Source organism: Gorilla gorilla, chromosome 16 (genome assembly GCF_029281585.2).
Source record: "Gorilla gorilla gorilla isolate KB3781 chromosome 16, NHGRI_mGorGor1-v2.1_pri, whole genome shotgun sequence".
NCBI classification, from domain to species: Eukaryota; Metazoa; Chordata; class Mammalia; order Primates; family Hominidae; genus Gorilla; species Gorilla gorilla.
Window position 1 is genome coordinate 90,376,539 of NC_073240.2, and position 20,679 is coordinate 90,397,217.

Genomic DNA, 20,679 nt, shown 5'->3' on the forward strand with positions numbered 1-20,679 from the left:
GGTATATTTGCCAACAGCAACCTTTTCACAGACAGGGACCAGATCTGCATTTCTAATTTTTATATTGTTGTGTGTTAATCTCCTCCATCTAGTGTATCACTTAGAGAGAGATGGTCAGGAAAGGCCTGCAGCGGGAGAGAACCTGTGCTTTAGAGTCCAATAGCTGAAGGTTTGACTGCCTGGTCGAGAAAGCTGAGAAAGACTGTTAAGAAATTTGGCAATAAGTCCCAGCATGGTGGCTCACACCTGTAATCCCAGCACTTTGGGACACCCAGGCGGGCAAATCACTTGAGCCCAGGAGTTCGAGACCAGCCTGATAGAACGTGATGAAACCTCGTCTCTACTAAAAATAAAAAAAGCCAGGTGTGATGATACACACCTGTAATCTCAGCTACTTGGGAGGCAAAGGCAGGAGAATCGCTTGAGCCCAGGAATGCAGTGAGCCAAGATCACGCCACTGCACTCCAGCCTAGGCGACAGGGACTGACCCTGTCTTTAAAAAAAAAAAAAAAGGCAATAATATAAAAGTGCGTGGCATAGAGTCCAGCAAATACCAGTAAACAATAACGATTATCATCTTCATTGGCCCTTCATTCTAACTTTGTGTTTTCTGTGAGCCACCTTAGAGGAGAAAAGGTAAACATTTACTTGAACTGTTAAATGACCTTGCCTCTGCATCCAGTTCATACAGTTGACCTCATGTGAACTTTGGAATTTCTGCAAGGACGAGTTTAAGAACCTGCTCGTGTTGAGCATAAAATTCTTCCTTCTTTGAGCTCAGTCTGAGTTACAGCTCTGTGTACAGGGATGTCGGCCGTGGTGATTATTCTGCAGTATGCAATGCTTGCTTTCCAGCTGGACAACCTTCATTGTTGGCCTCCTGGCCAAATCTGTTTGGGCCACACGCCTCCAGCTCAAAGCTACTGGCTTCTATATTCAGAGCCAGCCCTTAAAATCAGTACTGGAAAGATGTTTTTACTGTAGTACATGCTACATTTTAACCTTCTAAAAAATGTTTAAAAAAAAAATTCCTCACACTTACTTTTGTATAGTTCATAAATTCTTTAAACTGGAAAATATTAAATATGTGTCTTTTGATAAAGACATTAGCTAACCTGAGTAAAAATAAATGTGAAGAACACCTACAAGAGTAAAGTTTACCAAACTGTCTTAAATTTCTTATTGTGCCAAGCGAGGTGGCATGTACTTGTAATCTCAGTTACTCAGGAGACTAAGGCAGGAGGATAGCTTGAGGGTAGGAGTTCAAGACCAGCTGGGCAACATAACAAGTCCTTGTCTCTAAAAAAAAATTTTTTACCAGCTGGGCAACATAACAAGTCCTTGTCTCTAAAAAAAAATTTTTTTAACTAATAGGGTACTCTACTGGGTCAGGCCAGGTAAACAACCCTGTCATGTGGGTGAAGTCAATAACACTTGGAAATAGAGGAAGATGAAGAAGTCATGAAGATTTTCTTGAAGTGTATTTATTATAAAGAGCCTAATCTTTAATCGGGGCACTGCAGCAGTAGACATGTTGGCTTACTCTTTATTGACTTAATTGACCTTCTAAACTAAACAATGTTTGGAATGTGAGTGTTTTTGTCAGTGATTCTGTAGGGGCCCAGTGAATTCAGGCAGCATTCTGCTTCTTCTGTCTCTCTTTGGCCGAGTGCCTTATCCCAACAGTCCAGTATTCATGTTCAGAGCAAAGAAGAGGTAGATCAAATCCACTAGCCAAAGAATAAACTGAAAACCAGAATTTTCCATCTCGTGCTTATTCTGGCCTCCATATCATACCTTCATATGTTGAAAGTTTTATCACCAGAAAATCAAGAGCCAAGTAACAAAGGATCTTATTAGTTTGATCTTGATTTAAAGAGAGAAAAAAATAGGATTAAAAACAATATCTTCTATGTCAAGTGAAAGGAATAAAAATAACCTGGCTTTGGCTCCCCAAAGGTAACTGAGTCCCTTAGGATCACGAGCCTTCTAAGAACTTAGCACCCATCTCCCACCAAAACACCAAGCTGGGGCATTTGGCATTGAAAATGGCCTCGAATATTTAAATTGCTTTTTCCTGTGAGTTTAAACAGGGAAGAAGTGGGCCCTTCCCTTATTTCTAAACTCTTGACTCTCTGGCATTAGACATCAAGCTGTGAGGAAGTACGTGAAATCACAGCATTGAATTCTCTTGCTGGGAGGAGGAAATCTTTAATGTCCAACTGGGTTTAATACAGGAACTTTTTTGTTTTTTAAACTATCTTTTGGATTAAGGCTGCAGTGAACCGTGATCATGCCGCTGCACTCCAGCCTGGGTGACAGAGTGAGACCCTGTCTCAAAAACAAAACAAAAATTATCTCTTGGGCTGGGTACAGTGGCTCACACCTTTAATCCCAGTGAGACCTCATTTCTACAAAAAATAAAAATAAATTAGCTGGGCATGGTGGCTCATGTCTGTAGTCCCGGCTACTCTAGAAGCTGTACCCAGGAGTTCAAGGCTACATTGAGCTGTGATCATGCCACTGCACAACCTGAGCTACAGAGTGAGACCCTATCTCTTAAAACAAACAAACATAGATACAAACAATCTTTTGGAACCTCAAGGTAAGGTCAGAAAACTTGGTCTTGCTTAGAGGACGGGACTTCCATCTTAGAAGGGAGGGAGACCCCATCTCCCTCCATCTAATTACACATTCCAATTGAGACACTTTTGAGAGTAAAAAGGGACTTTATTAATAACGTTATAATAATTCATAACTTTATTAATAACTGCATCAGAACAATACATTCCAGGACCCTCTTGGAGAGACTAGGATGTAGGGTTACCTACCTTTAGCATGCTGTAGAGATCACCCATGATCCAAGACATCTCACTGTAAGAGCTTCAGGCAGTGATTTTTAAGGAACTTCTATTTTGTTTTTACTGCTTAATATCTTACAATCTTCTATTAGATCATAAACATAGGTGTTTCCATAAGCTTCTCATATCTACCATTTTCATTGGTGTAGACTCAATTTTGAATTGTATTCATAGTTATGAATTGTGTTGCCTCTGCATTAAACAGTTGAGTTTTATAATGGCAGAAGGGCACAATGGGAAGGGAGGAGGAAGAGATGGGTGAAGGGAGAGAGAGAATGTGAAAGTGAAGGTAGTGAGTTTGCAGAACTCAGACATCGTAGTAAAACACCTGGCAAGATCGTCTGCTGAGAGCCAGGGGCCAGGAGCTTCAGGAGGTGTGTCAGGGAGTCATATCCAAAGCAGAACAGTGGCCAAGAGTGGTGAGTTCTGCACTTTCAGGATGATATCTGAATACTTAAACCTTTAGCCATAAGAGGGCAGTTTTAGGCATCCTATACCTGGGGAAACAAGGCTGAAAACACTCATTTTTAAAAATCTTTATTTCAGAGATAAGGACAAGGCCAACTAATTTGATAGCACAAAGGGGCCTTAACTTTATTTCTACAGCTATTGTATTCCTGGATGACTCAGCTTTACGATAGTTTCCCCTTGACTTTAAGAAATGACTCACATACTTTTACTATGGAAGTGACAGGGACTGCTAGGCCCCTAACCGCCCACCTGTCAGCGAGCCATGTTAGCTTAACTGTGTTTTTCTCTTAGGCTAAACTTAGTGGGAAAGATATTCAAGTACCTCTTTCATGTCCCCTGCTTACTCATGCTGGCGAGTACTGTGTGCCTTCATTCCAGACGATTCAAACTTCCTTCTTATCCACCTGACATTTTGTGGCATATCCACAGATGCCAGGCATGGGCCTGGCATGGAACATACAGAGATGACTCAGAGTCTCCATCCACAAGGAACACCAAGTCTCGGGTCCCTGTATTTTAGCCTATTTAGTCATGCTAGTGTCATTTGGGGAAGTGGCTGTTGAAATAATAGCTTTCAGGCAGCCTTTGCCTTGTCCTTCTTTAGGTGTAGGGGCTTGAGAAAAAGGTGAGGGGTCTTTCCTGTTCCCAGCAAGTTGCCTTTCCAAAATGGCCGTGTAATACTCATCTGTCTAAGGCCCAGCTAGTGTTTCAGATTTCATCTTACTTTAAAAAGCGGCAGCAAGATTATATAGTTACCTAGTGCTAATCCCATAAGAATTAAATACATAGAGCCTCATTTAAAAACAGATTAATGTAGCTGTTAGTAATAACAGGCCAGGGAGAGGCTCCCAGGCACTAAAGGTGTTTGGTAACTGACATCAGGGGAGATCCCAGGAGGACCTTCCAGAAGGCTGATCCTGGAGCTGGGCACCATGCCTTTGCCCTTCCCTTGCATGGGAGAGGTGGCATCTCTTCACAGAACATCCAGCAGTCTGTCTGACATCAGGCAGGGTTGGCCCTTTATCCAGATCAGATGTGTTTGGATTTAATTAAATTGAGGCTCCCAAAGTGCCTACACAATTAGCTGTAATTGCTCCTCAGTAGTGTAGCAAATCTGAGTTTTGTAACTGTCCCAATGACATCTGAACATCTGCTCTAGGTCTCAAATAATTAGTCTCAAACCTGAGTAATGATAGATGGGTCTAAAAGGAATCAAAGCTGGGTGCAGTGGCTCACACCTGTAATCTCAGCACTTTGGGAAAGGAAGCCAAGGTGGGCAGATCTCTGGAGCTCAGAAGTTCGAGACCAGCCTGGGCAACATAGTGGAACCTCCCAGGCAAGTTCCCCCATCTCTACAAAAAATCAGAAATTAGCTGGGTATGGTGGCATGTGCCTGTAGTCCCAGCTACTCAAGAGGCTAAGGTGGAAGGACGTCTTGAGCTTGGGGAGGTCACGGCTGCAGTGAGCCATGATCATGCCACTGTACTCCAGCCTAGGGAGACAAAGCGAGACCGTCTCAAAAAAATAAGAATAAAAATAATAAAAGGAATCAAATGGTTGGGGGGAGTAAGATGTTTAATAACTGAAGCATAAATCTCTGGCGTACTATTACCTAAGTAGATTTGTGATATAAGGCAAGGGGCTTGGGCTTTGGGGTTGACATGGTCCAAAGTCTAGCGTTGGACTTTGAGTAGACACGGTCATGAGTAGACATGGCCCTACTCATTATGTGAGGGTGGACAAGTCATTTCATGTCTTTAAATCTGCTTCCTTGTCTGTGTTTAAGTTCCTAGCAGAGAGGCTGAACATTGTACATCTGTTGTTTCATCCATTCATTTAGGTAACACTGATTGAGTGCCCACCAAGTATCTGGCCTCACAGATACAGTGGTGAACAAGAGCAAGAATATCTTTGCTTCATGGAGTTTATAATCTAATAGAGTCTCATTCAATGTTGGAACAAAACATAAAGATATAATTAGCTAAGAGATGACAAAATTAGGCAGAAACCTTAGGAAGCGGTGGAGAAGTAAATATTTAATAACAATTTAAAATAAGTTTCTCAGTACTATTTCTTAGGCAGGCAAATAATGTCCCCAGCACAAACCATTGCTCCAGCATGAGTGATATGTTGGGTGTCTTTAGCATTGTCGAAACTGGCCTGAGGAAATGTAAACATCTTTTTTTTCCCCTTATTTTTTTGCTAGATTTTAAAACTGGTTAGATTCATATTTAAAAAGAAATAAACATACATGAGAAAAACAGTCAAAGTGTGCCAAAGGCTACGTACAATGAGTGAAACTACATCTTTTTCCTACCCTAGACCCCCAGTTTTTCTCCCCAGGAAATCAATATCTGCTGCGATTTCCCAGTGAATATTCAATCAGATATGTGTGTATGTAATCCCTTAAAACCCAAGCAAACACGGGAGAGGGTGCCAGCCCCACTGTTTCGCCCCTTGTTTTTATCCCTTAAGATGGCTGAGAGGCCATGTCAGATCAGATTCTTTTTTTTTTTTTTTTTTTTTGGAGACGGGGTCTCACTCTGTCACTCAGACTGGAGTGTAGTGGCACAATCTTGGCTCACTGCAACCTCCCTTCGCAGGCTCAAGCGATTCTCCCACCTCAGCCTCCCAAGTAGCTGGGACTACAGGCACGTGTCACCACTGCCTGGATAATTTTTGTATTTTTAGCAGAGACAGTGTTTCACCATGTTGGCCAGGCTGGTCTTGAACTCCTGACCTCAAATGATCCACCCACCTCAGCCTCCCAAAGTGCTGGGATTACAAGCATGAGCCACCGCGCCCGGCCAGATTCATCCTTTTTCACCACAGTGTAGTCCTTCATTTAACCAGTCCTCTACTGATGGAAATTTAGGTTGTTTCCAAACCTTTGCTGCTACAAACACCAAAATGCTGCGGTGAACATTCTTGCATGTACATGTTTACATATATATGCAGTATAAAGTCCCCAAAGGCAGAATTACTAGACCAAAGGTTTGTACTTTAAAAAACATGAACAGATGTTACCACATTGCCTTCCAAGGCCTATACCAATGTGTACTACTCCCTCATCAGTGGATGGACCAGAGGGCCTGTTACCCGTACTCCTTCCAGTCCTGGGTATTGGCAAACTTCATCTTTTCTAACATGGGCAGTGGAAAATGATTTCTAAGTGTCGTTTTAACTTGCATCTATTTAACAATGAGCGACATGAAGCATCTTTTCGAGCTGCACTTTTAAAAGACAAAAGAGGCCGGGCACAGTGGCTCACACCTGTAATCCCAGCACTTTGGGAGGCCAAGGCGGGCGGATCACGAGGTCAGGAGTTCAAGACCAGCCTGGCCAACATGGTGAAACCCCGTCTCTACTAAAAATACAAAAATTAGCCCGGCATGGTGGTGGGCGCCTGTAATCCCAGCTACTCAGGAGGCTGAGGCAGGAGAATCGTTTGAACCCGGGAGGCAGAGGTTGCAGTGAGTCGAGATCGCACCATTGCACTCCGGCCTAGGCAACGAGCAAAACTCCATCTCCAAAAAAAAAAAAAAAAAGAAAATTAAAGATTTCATCCAGCTTTTCTGTCAACTAGGACAATGGTTCTCAAAGTGTGGTCTCTGAACCAACAACATCAGCCTCACCTGAGAACTTGTTAGAAAAGCGAATTCTCAGCCCACGCAGACCAGTGGAATCAGAATCTCTGGAGGTGAGGTCCTGCAAGCTCATTTTAGCAAGCCCTCTGTTTAGGCACCACCCCCTTGAGTTTCTGAATCTGTGGGTTTGGGGTGAGGTCCAAGAATGTGCATTTGAACCAGTTCCCAGGCAATGCTGATGCTGCTTGCTCAGGGGCCACACTCTGAGAACCACTGAGCTAGAGCATCATTCTTGCAGTAATATATAACCTCCGTGCAGCTTTTCCAATTCACTCTTTACAAGAAAGATTACCAGAAAGCAATTACATGGATTTAAAGGCATTTACATTTTCTTTTTGTTAGGTATTAGTGGATCTACAGGAAGCGCCTGGTTGTGTTGAACGGCGATGTGCTACCTGTGGAAACCTTGCTTTGAGGAAATGTTTAGAAAACTGCTACCAGGCTAAGCTTCCGAAAGGCTAAGCAGCGCCCCCATCTATGAAGGTTGTTTACTGCAAGTAGAAAGGAAAGGGAGTCTGAAAAGGGGTGGCCCAGAGATGAGAGAGTGCTTCAAAAAAATGCCTTCTCGCATTGGTCTGAGCTGGAGAGAGCCTTTTTCCTTAGAGCAGTGCGCCACAGCCACGGTGGTTGCACCTGAGGATCTTGTAGAAGAACACCCATGGCCAGATCCCACCCCCAGACGTTCTGACTTAATGAAGCTGGGGAGGCCCCAGGCATTAGTATGGTTGTTTTAGAAGCTCACCAGGTGTTTGGCTTTGAGGCTATTTCTTTAACTCTCTCAATGATTCAGTAAGCCATTTAATACCCTATAATAAATATTTTTCCTGCTTTTTTTTAAAAAAATCCCCAGGTGATTCTAATATGCAATCAGGTTGAAGAACACTAGAGAAAACCCTAAATTTTAGATCAGTTACACTCTTGTTTAAATATATTTTTAATTGTGATAAAATGTACATAAAAAAATTTCATCCTAACCATTTTTAAGTGTACAGTTCAGTAGTGTTAAGTATATTGATTGTTTTGCAGCCAATCTCCAGAATTTTTTCATCTTGCAAAACTAAAACTATGCACATTAAACAATAACTCCCTATCCCCTCTCCCTAGCCCCTGGCAACCACCATTCTATTTTCCATCTATAAATTTTACTAGTCCAGGTATGTCACATAAGTAGGATCCTACAGTATTTGTCCTTTTGTGAGTGGTTTACTTCATGTAGCATAATGTCCTCAAGTTTCTTCCATGCTGTAGCATGTGACGGGATGTCCTTCCCTTTTAAAGCTGAATAATATTGCATTGTACACATGTACCACATTGCTCTTATCCATTCATCCATCAAGGCACACTTGGGTTGGTTCCACTTTTTGGCTATTATGAATAATGCTGCTATAAACATGGGTATACTTACATATTTTTAAAAGAAAAAATAATTAGAGTCAGTTATAGCCATTAACATTGAATGCTTATTATGCTCTGGACCCTGATCTAAGCTGTTTATGTATATCACTTTATTCAGATCTCTAAACAACTCTACGAAGTCTTTACTCTTATTACTTCCATTTTACCATGATGAAACAGACCTAGGAGAGTTTGGTAACTTACCCAAGGTAACAGTATTTTGCACAGTTTCCTCACTACAAGAATTGTCTGGGCTGTTTGTTGAAAGTTCCCATTCCCAGGCCTCATCCTATTCCTGTAGGTTCTAAGCCTCCAGAAAGGAGCCTGGAAGCTGAAGATTTTCGCTGTATACGGGGGTTACTTGTCATCAAAGAGAAATTGAGAACATTTGGGGCCACTAAGTGGTAGGCCCAAGCAGTCTGGCCACAGAGCCTTTTCACTTAGCCATGAGGCCAGGCTGCTCCTTTAAGGCCTGGTTTTCAGTGCCTGTTATGGCCCAAGGGAGGTGAACAGATGTCTCCTATGGGATTTCTAAATTTTTTATTTGTTGCCTGGTGTAGAAGCTGATAATGCAGCTAATTGCTCATCGTACTCTCAGCTGTTTGTTTGCACGTCCCCTTTTTTTACATCACAGCTACATTTTAAAATCCAGCATTCCCTGGAGGCATAATATTCCTTTCATTGCTACCTTCTTAAAAAGAGAAACTTGGCCAGGGCAGTGGCTCACGCCTGTAATCCCAACACTTTGGGAGGCGGAGGCAGGCAGATCACCTGAGGTCAGGAGTTCAAGACCAGACTGGCCAACAAGACAAAACCCTGTCTCTACTAAAAATACAAAAATTAGCTGGACATGGTGGCACATGCCTGTAACCCCAGCTACTCAGGGGGCTGAGGCAGGAGGATCGCTTGAACCTGAGAGGCAGAGGTTGTAGTGAGCCAAGATTGTGCCACTGCACTCCAGCCTGGGTGACAGAGCGAGACTCTGTCTCAAAAACAAACAAACAAAAAGAAACTTGAATGAATCTGACTTCGGTGGGGACAACAGTCTGGCATTTCACATTCCAAAGTTAAGAGTTCAAGGATCCTTCTGGACCAGGTTTTTGTTCCTTCCCTGTCCTCAGGGCCCATTCAGAGGCCTTGTCATCAGAATCCACTCAATTCAGCAACTCTTTATTGAAGGCCTGCAAACTGCCCCAGCCTCTGCTGAGTGTAAGAGGGAGAAAAATAGGCAGCTTGATCCTCTACTATCTCACTGGAGAGGGAGACGAGCTGCCTTCTCAAAGTTGGTGCCTGGGTCCTGCTGTTTGGGAGGAAGCAGCTCTTGGCCCGGTTTTTCCCTTAGTTTTAGGCATCTCTTGCTTAAGCTCCTTCTAAGCCCCCAGCATTTCCAGATCATGATTAGTCAAAAGTATAGGGGATACTGTCTGGGAAGAGGCATGAGGAGGCCTCCAGGGGTGTCAAAAATATTCTGCATCTTCATCTGGGCAAGGCTTACCTGGGTATAAATGTGTAAAACTTCATTGATTGTGCATTTTCCTGTATGTATGTTATACCCCATTAAAAATAAAAAAGAATAGGGCAGTTTCAAGTGTATTGATGCATAATATTGCCAGACATATTGTAAAGGGAAAAAATGAGGCACCAAACAATGTGTATGTTACCACTGGTATTTTTAAAAAGAATATAGGAAACGTACCTTTCACTCCATCTTTTACAGCATTTGAATTTTCTACCATGGGCATGAATTACCTACTCAAAAACAAAGTCACTATAGATTCCTGGGCTTGGCCCCCATCTTACAGAATCAGCTTCTCTGGAGTTGAGGCCCAGGAATGCTCATTTCTAACACCCTCTCCAGGTGATTCTATGCACACTGCAGCTTAAGAACTGCATGGGGCTGTGCCGGCCTGGCTTAGGCTACATCCTACCACAAAAGAAGACAGATATAAGGGGAGTTTACCCCAGGTTCAAAAGATACTTTCCCCCATGGCTTGATGATTAGGGAAGGAGCTATTCAACTCTATTAAGAAGGCCAAAACCTCTGAGCTGGTGCCAAAGTCAACAACTCCCATTTCCATTGTAAATCCGTACTCTTCTCATGCCAGTCTATTTTGTACGTGCTTTGCGTCGACATCCCTATCTTTCCATGTTAGATTTTAAATTGGCTCCCTACAGAGTTTGAGGTTGGGCCTTAGAAGGGTGTGATGAATCCCTTCACTTGTAATATGGCCATTCACCTCCTCCTCTTAGCAAAGCTGCTGAGACATAACATGGCTTCAATAACTTCCCAAGGGGACACCAGCTGAGATCATCTCTCCTTGGCAAATGAGGCCCAAACACCCTCTCTGTTCAGAGGTCTCCTCTGTGTATTTTTGAATGAGCCTGCCTCCCTTGGCACCCTGTCCCTATGTCACCAAGAACGTTTTACCCTAATCCTACAGAGCATCCTGGCAGTCCCTCTGGACTGAAGTTTATCTTTCCTCTCCTTTCCAACTCTGTCAAGAAGATTCTGTAAATAACATCCACTTGCTACTTTTCTTAACACCATGAATCATCATATACGTGGGTATAGCATCCCAATTTGTAGCCTAGGAAGCTAATCTCAAAGGATTCTGCTCTTGCATTTATTTATTTATTTACTTATTTTATTTTATTTTTTTGAGACAGGGTCTCACTCTGTCACCCAGGCTGGAGTGCAGTGATGCGATCTTGGCTCACTGTAGCCTCTGCCTCCCCGGCTCAAGGGATTCTCTTGCCTCAGCCTCCTAAGTAGCGGGGACTACAGGGACACACCTGTAGTGTGTAGAGATGGGGTCTCACAATTTTGTCCAGGCTGGCCTAGCTTTTATTTAGGTCTGTGTGTGAGCATATGTGCTCATGCACACCCTGAAATCTGCTTTGATATCCATGAGCATCTAGACACGGTTCTTGTGACCTACCTTTTAAGAAGCATTGTACATTTGATACATGGTACCTCCACTCTTGGGCACTGCTGAGGCCCTGTTTCCTCTTATCCCAAGGGGCATCTGGGAACTTCTCTCTGGATAGCCAAAGAGCAGTTCTGTCTCTCTCTCCACACACATCCCCCGACACACACACGTATATATACACATATATATTTCTCTCTCTTTTAGTATACTGGCACCCATTTAGTAACGTTCCAGCTTGCATTTTCTCCAGATAGGATGCACCTGAAATGATTGAGCAATCTCACCCTTTTGCCCACAGGCTGCACGTGGGAATTTGGAGCCATGGTGAACTACATCAAGAAGACATATCCCCTGACCCAGCTGGTGGTCGTGGGCTTCAGCCTGGGTGGTAACATCGTGTGCAAATACTTGGGGGAGACTCAGGCAAACCAAGAGAAGGTCCTGTGCTGCGTCAGCGTGTGCCAGGGGTACAGTGCACTGAGGTGAGTCATCTCCGCCTTCCATCAGGGCCTTCAGTTAGCCCTTATTTATAGAGATGTCCCGACGCACAACACACTGTTCTGTGAAGACCGGGGACACTGTGGCCGACTGAGTAGAAGTTTCTGAGTCTTGGACTCACCTTGTTCTGTTGGCATATCATACAGTGGAGATGCCCCATCAGACCCCTTAAGCCTGGGATATGCAGCTGCATTTTGGGATCAGATCTGTAACTGGAGAAGTCAAAACCGCCTTTGATAGTTGCTGTCTCCCTAGGGAATCTCTGTCAGGTGACTTAATTTGTTCAGGCTTCAGGAGTTTTTATAGAAACGTGGATTAATGAAAGAGCACAGGAGACTGGCAAGCTGGGATCTGAAAGCTGGGCCTTAGGATCCCAGATCCCTCCTTCCTGCAAGAGATGAGTCTCAGATGGCATCTGGAAGGGATCTGTAGAAATCATTTAATCAGTGTCCTCACCTTTAAGTATTTGTCTCTCTCAGGCATCCCAGGCATCATCACAAAGGAGCTGATCTACTGGGTCAAGCTTTCTCCCACCCCTTAGTCTCTTGCCAGTAGATGCCCCACAGGATGAGTCCCAGGAGGGCGTGGTCATCCGCCCTGATTCCCCTCAAGATCACTGCTGTCCCAGGTCTCTCAAGAGTCACCACACTCACACGTTCACACACACATGCACACACTCACACTATACACACACATCTCTCCAGGCTCTTCAAATACATTCATATTTTTTTCTGTACTCTTCATGGTGTCTTTCGTTTTACCAATGAGTATAACCAGTTATTAAAAATCTGATGAAAAAATTTGAAACACACGGGAAAGTTTAAAAACACCTCCCTATTGATCCAGTCTAATGCCAAACAGTCCTTATCGTTATTCAAAGAATCTTTTTGCCTCACCTGTATATCTCATGCTGCACTTTAAACATACCTTGTTACTTTCTGATGGATAGAGGCCATCTATATTATTTCTAAAAATACATATTACTGGAATTTAAAGCCAGCACACCCAAAAGACACATGTGGGCCCAGGATTCAGCCTCTCCCTATGAGGCTTAAAGCTGGCTGAAAAAGATGATCTAAATGTACCCATGATAGACATGAGAAACATCTCTGATGAAACCCTTCCTGAGTCCCAGGGCCAAGGTCTGGGTTCTATTTTTCCTTGCCGGCAATATGGGGATGATGATAATAAGCAGTACCTACCTCATAGCACCACTGAGAGTCAAATGAGTTGATGCGTGTGAAGTGCTTAGAACAGTGCCCAGCACGCAGAACGTAAGCCACTGTTCATTTTCATTATTGTCATCATCATCATTCACTGTAAAATGAAGGAGGTGGGTTCGATCAGTGGATCACAAAGACCGGTCCAGTGAACTAGTGACTGCCTCACTTCATAAGGAATCACTTGGAGGATCATGTTAGAAAGAAATTCTGTTTCTTGGGCCCCACCCTTGGAGATTTTGATTCATGAAGTTGGAGGCATGGGACCTCAGAAGTCTGCATTTTGGATACATTTCATAGGCGAGTTTTCAGTTTAGTTACGTTTAGCAGTCCCTGGGGTTAGTGACCTCAGTGGTCTCTCCAGCTCTCACGTTCCAGGACCAGGCTAGTCCCCCATCTTCCTACCAGGAATCTTTTCCTTCACTCCTCTGGACACTGGGGAGTCAGCTGAGAGGACATGTGCCTTTATCTTGGTGGGACTAGAAATATCCAACTCCCAGCTCATAGCCACGTGTAACCAGAACTAACCAAAGTCCTGTCGGGCCCAGTCACTGGGATAAGAAAGACATGAGCAAGGGGCCTACCCCAGGATCCAAGGGAGCAGAACTAGGACGTTTGTTTTGTTTTCTTTTTTTTCAATGCACAAAATCTTAACATGACAATCCCTTCATCTCATTTTGCTGCAGTAGCGCCATCTGCTGTCAGCAAGAGCACATGATTGACGCAGCAAACTAAGGTGTTTGAACTAAGGCAAAGAAGGCTCAAGAAGCTAGGAAACTAAAATCTGTGAGGTGCTATACATTTTGCAGACATAGCCTACACAGCCTCTTCCTTGAGACCTCAGAGGGCTTCATACACATAACTAACTATTGGCACACCAACCTCATGCAACAAAGAGCAAGTTGCAACTTTATTGTCTGGAGCACAGAGAACTAACTTGTCCAGGCTAAGATCATGTGGTCCTGCATATGGGAACTGGCACGAGGTCAGAGAGACACCGTTGTCCTGTGTGTGCTGGTGCAAGGCTCAGGTACCCTCAACATTTAAACCAGATCTATGCAATAAATGGAGCACAGTTCCTTACTTTAAACCAGTATAACCTTTTTTTTTTCCTGCCAAGGCTTGAGGGTGATGAGCCTTTCAGCACTGGGATGGTGGCAGCTGCATAAGTGCTTCCCATCACACCAAGGTGGAGCCGGGGAGGCCCGTCTGCCTCTGCAGGGGCCACACGAGAGTTCATGCATCTGGTAAATCTCTCCTAGCTGAATCTGGAGACCCGCTTCCTCAGTGAACCCCTCCCTCTGGCTTCTCCTCCCGTAGCTCACCTCTCATCTAGCCAGAGCCTGTTGAAGGCTCAGAGAGAAGCCAGCCACCCGCTTGCTGTAGTTAGCAAAGTCTAGCTGCTGCTAAACTAGCTCACCTTCTACCTAAATGTGCTGAACCACTGAAGGAGGGACACAGATGCCCTGAAATCACCTGGTGTCCGGCAGACTTTAACATGTTCCCTCAGCATAAACAGCTGCCAACCCGCCTGGGGACTCTGTGTGGTGAGACATCCTCCTAGGTAACAGGGACACAGCCTTGAACAAGGCTGACTAATTCCCTGCCTTCATGGAGCTTAAAGAAAATGGGGAGGGAAGCATTTTTGGTCTGGTTTCAGGTAAAATAAATTCTTTCCCAAGAAAGCCCTCAACAATCTTATATTACAGAATTGACCAGTAATAATAAAACTAAAACAAAAGCATTTTATTGCAGTTTGGGTGTAAAAGATAGTCTGTATCTGAGGACCTCACAGCACTTAAGACAGCAGAGTGATATCTACAAAGCCACAAAGCAACAAATACATGTTACTAAAATATTAAACATTTAGGCATATGGGTGCCAAGAAGGTCCTCAGTCAAGTGGGGGGTCCGTGAGGAGGGATTTCTGAAGGAGGTGAGGGTGAGGAGGACAGTAGCACAGGGCCCAGGCCAGGGGCAGAAGCCCCTTACAGCAGGGGTCCCAACTGCTGTTAGGAACCAGGCCGCACAGCAGGAGGTGAGCGGTGGGCAGGTCACAGTGGGCAAAGCAGTAGTTTCATTCCCCATTGATCACATTACTGCCTGAGTTCCGCCTCCTGTCAGATCAGCAGTGACATTAGATTCTCACAGGAGGATGAACCTTATTGTGAACTGCGCATGTGAGGGATAGTTTGCATCTTCTTATGAGAATCTAATATCTGATGATCTGTCGCTGTCTCCCATCACCCCCAGATGGGACTGTCTAGTTGCAGGAAAATAAGCTCAGGGATCTCACTGATTCTATGTTATGGTGAGTTGTAGAATTATTTCATTCTGTATGATAATGTAATAATAATAGGGAAAAAGTGCATTATAAATGTAATGTGCTTGAATCATCCTGAAGCCATCCCCCTGCTCCTGCCTTCCCTAGGCTGTGGACAAATTGTCTTCCACAAAGCCAGTCCCAAGGACTGCTTCCTTACAGGACAGTAGGGGAATTATCAGAGGAGTGTTTCAAATCTCCTTAAAGGCACATTATACTCCGGGCTAAGTGGATGTGTTAGCATCACTAAGACCTGACCTCCTTGGTTCAGGTAAACCTGAACATCCTAGCATTCTTTGAGCAAGGCCTTCCTGCCATGGGGAAGAGGCAGGTACCACTTTTCCTGCCAAATGGTGGGGATATTTTCTCTCTTGCTTTTGATGGGCAAACTTCAGGCGAGAGATGAGTTTATGGCAAAAGCAAATATTATTCATAAAGTTCCCTCAGAGACTGGGACTTTCCTAAAATTTGTTTTTATAGTTGAAGAGCTATAAAATACAGTAATTTTGTGCCATCAGTAATTTTGAATCACAGCCAAACCAAGAGGGGGAAACTGCAGTGTTTAAATGAGACTCTATGGACAGAACTTCACCCTGGGAAACAGCTCAGCTTTTCCACCACTGGGTTGTGAAGTCGACCTGACCACATGGTTGCCCTTAGTGCCTTGGGGCTTTTTGTGGGTTTTTTTGTTGTGTTAATTTTTTTTATCAGAATAATGAGAGACTCTAACTCATTCCTGTAAAAGTACATCCTGCAAAAGGAAAAGATTCTGATAAGGAAGAAAGGGGCTTGGTAGGTGGCCATCCCTACTCTAGTCTGAAGTCCATCTTTCTGCCCCATCCTTCCACCCCAGTGGAACTAACAAAGCCCAGCCTGGCAGGTACCAAAAACTCTTGGCCCACTCCCTTGTGTGGTACAAACATGGTTTTCTTCTGCTCACATGCAAGCTGAGCTAGCTGGAGATGATGACCTCTTTACAGATTGACTCTGCCCCTGAAGGGCAACCTGCTACCAGCCCAGAACCTTCTGGCTGGGTCTTTTGGGTCCAGAGGCTCTACCATCCCTCCTCCCAGAGGCCCAGCTGTTCAAGGCAGGAGCCCTGTCTTGGGCTTGGCCAGCCTGCCTAGGATCGTGCCCCCTTCCTCTCTCTGCAGGCTGGGCTGGTCCTGGTTTTGCCCCCACTGCAGGATTACTCTCTTATAGTGCCCAAATTAGAAATAATCCACATGTCCAGCATGGGAGATAGTTAAATAAATTAATAATATACCAACTCAGTGGGAAACAAGGCAGCTTTTATTTTAAAAAATCAAGAAAAATATATAACACGACAGAATGTATATATTAAAAGTAGGGAAGGGCCGGGTGCGGTGGCTCACGCCTGTAATCCCAGCACTTTGGGAGGCCAAGGCAGGCGGATCACAAGGTCAGGAGTTTGAGACCAGCTTGACCAACATGGTGAAACACCATCTCTACTAGAAATACAAAAATTAGCCAGGTGTGGTGGCACGCACCTGTAATCCCAGCTACTCAGGAGGCTGAGGCAGGAAAATCTCTTGAACCCGGAAGGCGGAGGTTGCAGTGAGCCGAGATCATGCCATTATTGCACTCCAGCCTGGGGGACAGAGCAAGACTCTGTCTCAAAAAAAAAAAAAAAAAAAAGATAGTAAATTTTATGTTATGTGTTTTTATCATAATTTTTTAAAAATATAACTGTATATAGGCAAAACCTGGAAAGAAATCTCCTCCTTCTACAAGTAAAAATACTTCTTAGGTTGGTGTGATAGCATTATGGGAAAGTACTTAATGTACTTTATTCTTAAGGTTTCATTAGCATATTGCTTTCAAGGTATTTTTTTAGTATCGTCTACATCCACATCCCATTAATTCATCTCCAATCTTAATTCATACTGCCCTTACCTTTTTTCCCTTTTTGGAGTGTTAAGGTCATGCTTGCCCATCCCACTCTTATAGAACCTCATTCTCATTCTCCATATTTTTTCAGAGACCACAGGAAAGCTGTTTCACTATTCTTATAGTCTCTCAGCACTCTGAGACATAATTTATTTGAGCCAGGAGATCTGAATTCACTTGGGTACCATTAGATGCATTCTTTCCCCAGTTCATTCTCTTCTGACTTTAATTCCTTTTCATCAGGACTTGGTCCACTCACTTTGCAAAATATGAACTGGAAAGCTGAGCCTTCTCTAAGCAGTTACCCCAGCAGCATAGTGGTTGGCTCAGCTCTTCCTTGCCCAAGTGATTGCTCTGAACCTAATTGTAAATGCCTGTTTGTTGGGACCCTCTTCTGAGGGATTAAAATCCATTGCCTTCCACAACACCTCTTAAAATTCTTTTAACAGTCCAAAGAGAAATCTCTCACTAGAAAATGGCTGTGAAACCAGTATGGGTAATATTTTATTATAATTTAATGTTACATTGATTAGAAATGAAGGCATTTTCAGGGAATTCTATTTATTTTGGTAATAGGTAGATCAATGGATGGACAGAGTTCTTTAAAAATCGTTATGGATTATTCTCAAAAAAGACTCCCAGTGAAACTATACTGGGTTTGGGGGTTAATTTTCTCTTCTCATTTGTGATTATCACTTCTTGAGAGTTTTGCAACTTTCAGAAAGCATCTTTCCTTTTGGAGTCATCCTGGTTCTTTCTGAAGTTTTGAAACCTACCCTCCTTCCAGCAAGATTCACTCTGAATTTTGCAAAGCCATTCCCTCCCTGTAATTCTGCCTGAGCTGCCCCTCCCAGGGTTCCACACTTCTCTCCTGTGTCCTCAGCCAGTTTATCCTGGTGGACCAATATCTGGCCCAGCCTGGGGAGCAGTTCCTGCCACCCCTTCTCTCTTCTGGAGAACATAGCTATCTAGAGGCAAGTCAAGAACTTGGATATTCAGGCCAGGTGAAGTGCCTCACGCCTGTAATTCCAACACTTTGGAAGAAGGCCGAGACCTAGAGATCACTTGAGGTCAGGAGTTCTAGACCACCCTGGCCAACATGACGAAACCCCATATTCTACTAAAAAAATACAAAAAATTATCTGGGCATGATGGCACACACCTGTAGTCCCAGCTACTCGGGAGTCTGAAGCAGGAGAATCGCTTGAACCCAGGAGGTGGAGGTTGCAGTGAGCTGAGATCACACCACTGCACTCCAGCCTGAGCAACAGAGTGAGACTCCATCTCAAGAAACAAAAACAAAAAAAGAACTTGGATAGGCAAGTAAGGTATTTGTGCAGTGTCTAGAGAGCTAAACTCCCCTGGTTTCGTGCCCATTTTGTGATTTGCATCTAAAACTGAACCCCAGTGTAGCCACTACCAGCTCCAATAACATGAATTCATACCCCCATCTTGTTTCCTCTACACCTATCCATTCAACCACTCCCTCAGAAACTATATTCTTTTAAAGCAAGTTGCAGATATCATTTCATCTGTAAGTAGTTCACTAGGTAGCTCTAAAAGACTCTGAGGACTTTTTCTTAAACATAACCACAAATACCATCATCACCCAAAAAATTAGCAATAATTCCCTAATAGCATCCCATTTCTAGTCAGTGTCCAGATTCCCTTGATTGTCTCATGGAAGTGTTGTTTGTTTGTTTGTTTGTTTGTTTTGCCAGTTGGCTGGTTTGAATCAGGATCCACATACTTCCTACATTTGCATTTATTGATTTGTCTATGTTTCTTTTAGTCTGTAGGTTTCTTTTAGTCTGTAGGTTACCCTTTCTTTTATTGCCTTTCAGTTTGCTGTTGTTGGTATTGAAGACATCAGTCCTTTTCAAAAAAAAAAAATATATATATATATATGAGATGAATGTAATACATTGATCTTGATTCTTTTATTAAAGCAATATAAATTTAAGTTTCAATTCCTTAATTCTACAGCCAAAGGTAAAAGACATCCCCTACATATACTGAGTGGTAAACCAAAGATACTAAAAATCAATCTTAGCCAAAATAAACAGAGTGGAATACTGGTCCCAGCATCCTTGTCCTGATCCCTCCCTGAGCCCTGGGTCCCTGTGAATCCCTAGAACCTTTCAACAAGCAGTGCCTGTGGTGTTTTCAATAAAAAAAAATCAAGGGCTGCAGCATCTTTTTATATCTTGTTTATGGCCACACCCTCCTCCCTTCCCTACCTCTGCAGCCTGTCTGCAATGCAAGAAAAGCATCCCTTCAGTTAGGTCAGCAAAGGGAGAAATGAACCCAGGTAAGAGAAAGCTGGGATTGCCAGAGACCACTGGCTCTCTGGGTGGCTTGGATCCAAAGTCAGAGGAGAGGCAGCTGGTTGTGGCTCGGTGATTGGGTGACCCCCCTTCCCTCTGACCACAGGCAGGTGAGCACAGTCCCGCTTTAGCAGGGGTCCCTCATGGTGATCTGGTCCTATACTCTTCCTGTAGTGCTTGGTTAGAGTTGGGCGGGGGTTGGCTGCACATTTATGCAGTGGCCTTTTGACCCTTCAAGGTGGTGTTAGTCTTCACCTTGAGCTTAGCCTGTGTTTGATGAGCACATTGCAGACCATTAAATTCACAAACCATTTCATTCTTAACTCCCCACTACCTCTTATTTTTTAACCACGACATTGTGGGAAATGTTTGTCACTCCAAAACTGTGGAATTTTGCCATTCTAAAATTGTAGCAGCTTTGGGGAAATTACTTTTATAAAATTACTTTTATAAACTCCCTGGATTGAAAAAATAATAAAAAACAAAACAAAACAAAAAACCTTACAAACCACCTGGTCCCCTCACTTACCATCTGGAAGACGGAACCTAGTAGAAGTAGTGACGTCCAGATCCATTCACAGGGTGGAGTCAGGCCTGGAGATTTTGAAACCTGCAAGATAAAAGTTTCCCTGTAATGAGTGTGGACTCAGTGTCCGCCTGCGTTTGGATTCACGCCCAAGGGAGGAGAGCAGTGAGTGGGGAGGGCTGAGCAGGCATGGCTGGTGGGAGTGAGCCCACTGGTGTTTGTTCACCTGCTGTGTGGTCATGGACATCTGGCTGGGGAAGCACATGGCCAGGGCTCGTGGTGCTGTCTCCTCCCTCTGCATGTGCTGCTGGCAGAACCTGGGCTCTGGAAAACAGGGATAATATCACCTGCCTACTGCCGCCACTGAAGGGTCAGAGTGTGGCCCTCACAGCCACACACTAGTGTGCCAGTCACACACTAGCCCTAGAGGCAGAAAGACACTTCCAGACCAGCCCCACCAGCTGTGCCTACAAAGGGTTAAGGGCCTGTCTACTTCCACTTCGATTTCCTTGCCTCTCCAATGGTATAAGGCTAATCAAAAGATAGATTTATTTGGAGGAGATCCCAGTTA

At 43.9% G+C, this 20,679-nt stretch overlaps 1 protein-coding gene across 2 annotated transcripts in view; it reads left to right on the plus strand.

Annotated features, from left to right (window-relative positions):
• Positions 1-20,679, plus strand: part of ABHD2 (abhydrolase domain containing 2, acylglycerol lipase) — a 113,880-nt gene that overhangs the window by 75,669 nt on the left and 17,532 nt on the right. For both annotated transcript variants that reach the window (XM_004056731.5, XM_019010970.4), the window contains one exon: positions 11,603-11,786. In XM_004056731.5, the coding sequence (XP_004056779.3) occupies positions 11,603-11,786 (184 nt within the window). The remainder of the gene's footprint in view (positions 1-11,602; positions 11,787-20,679) is intronic.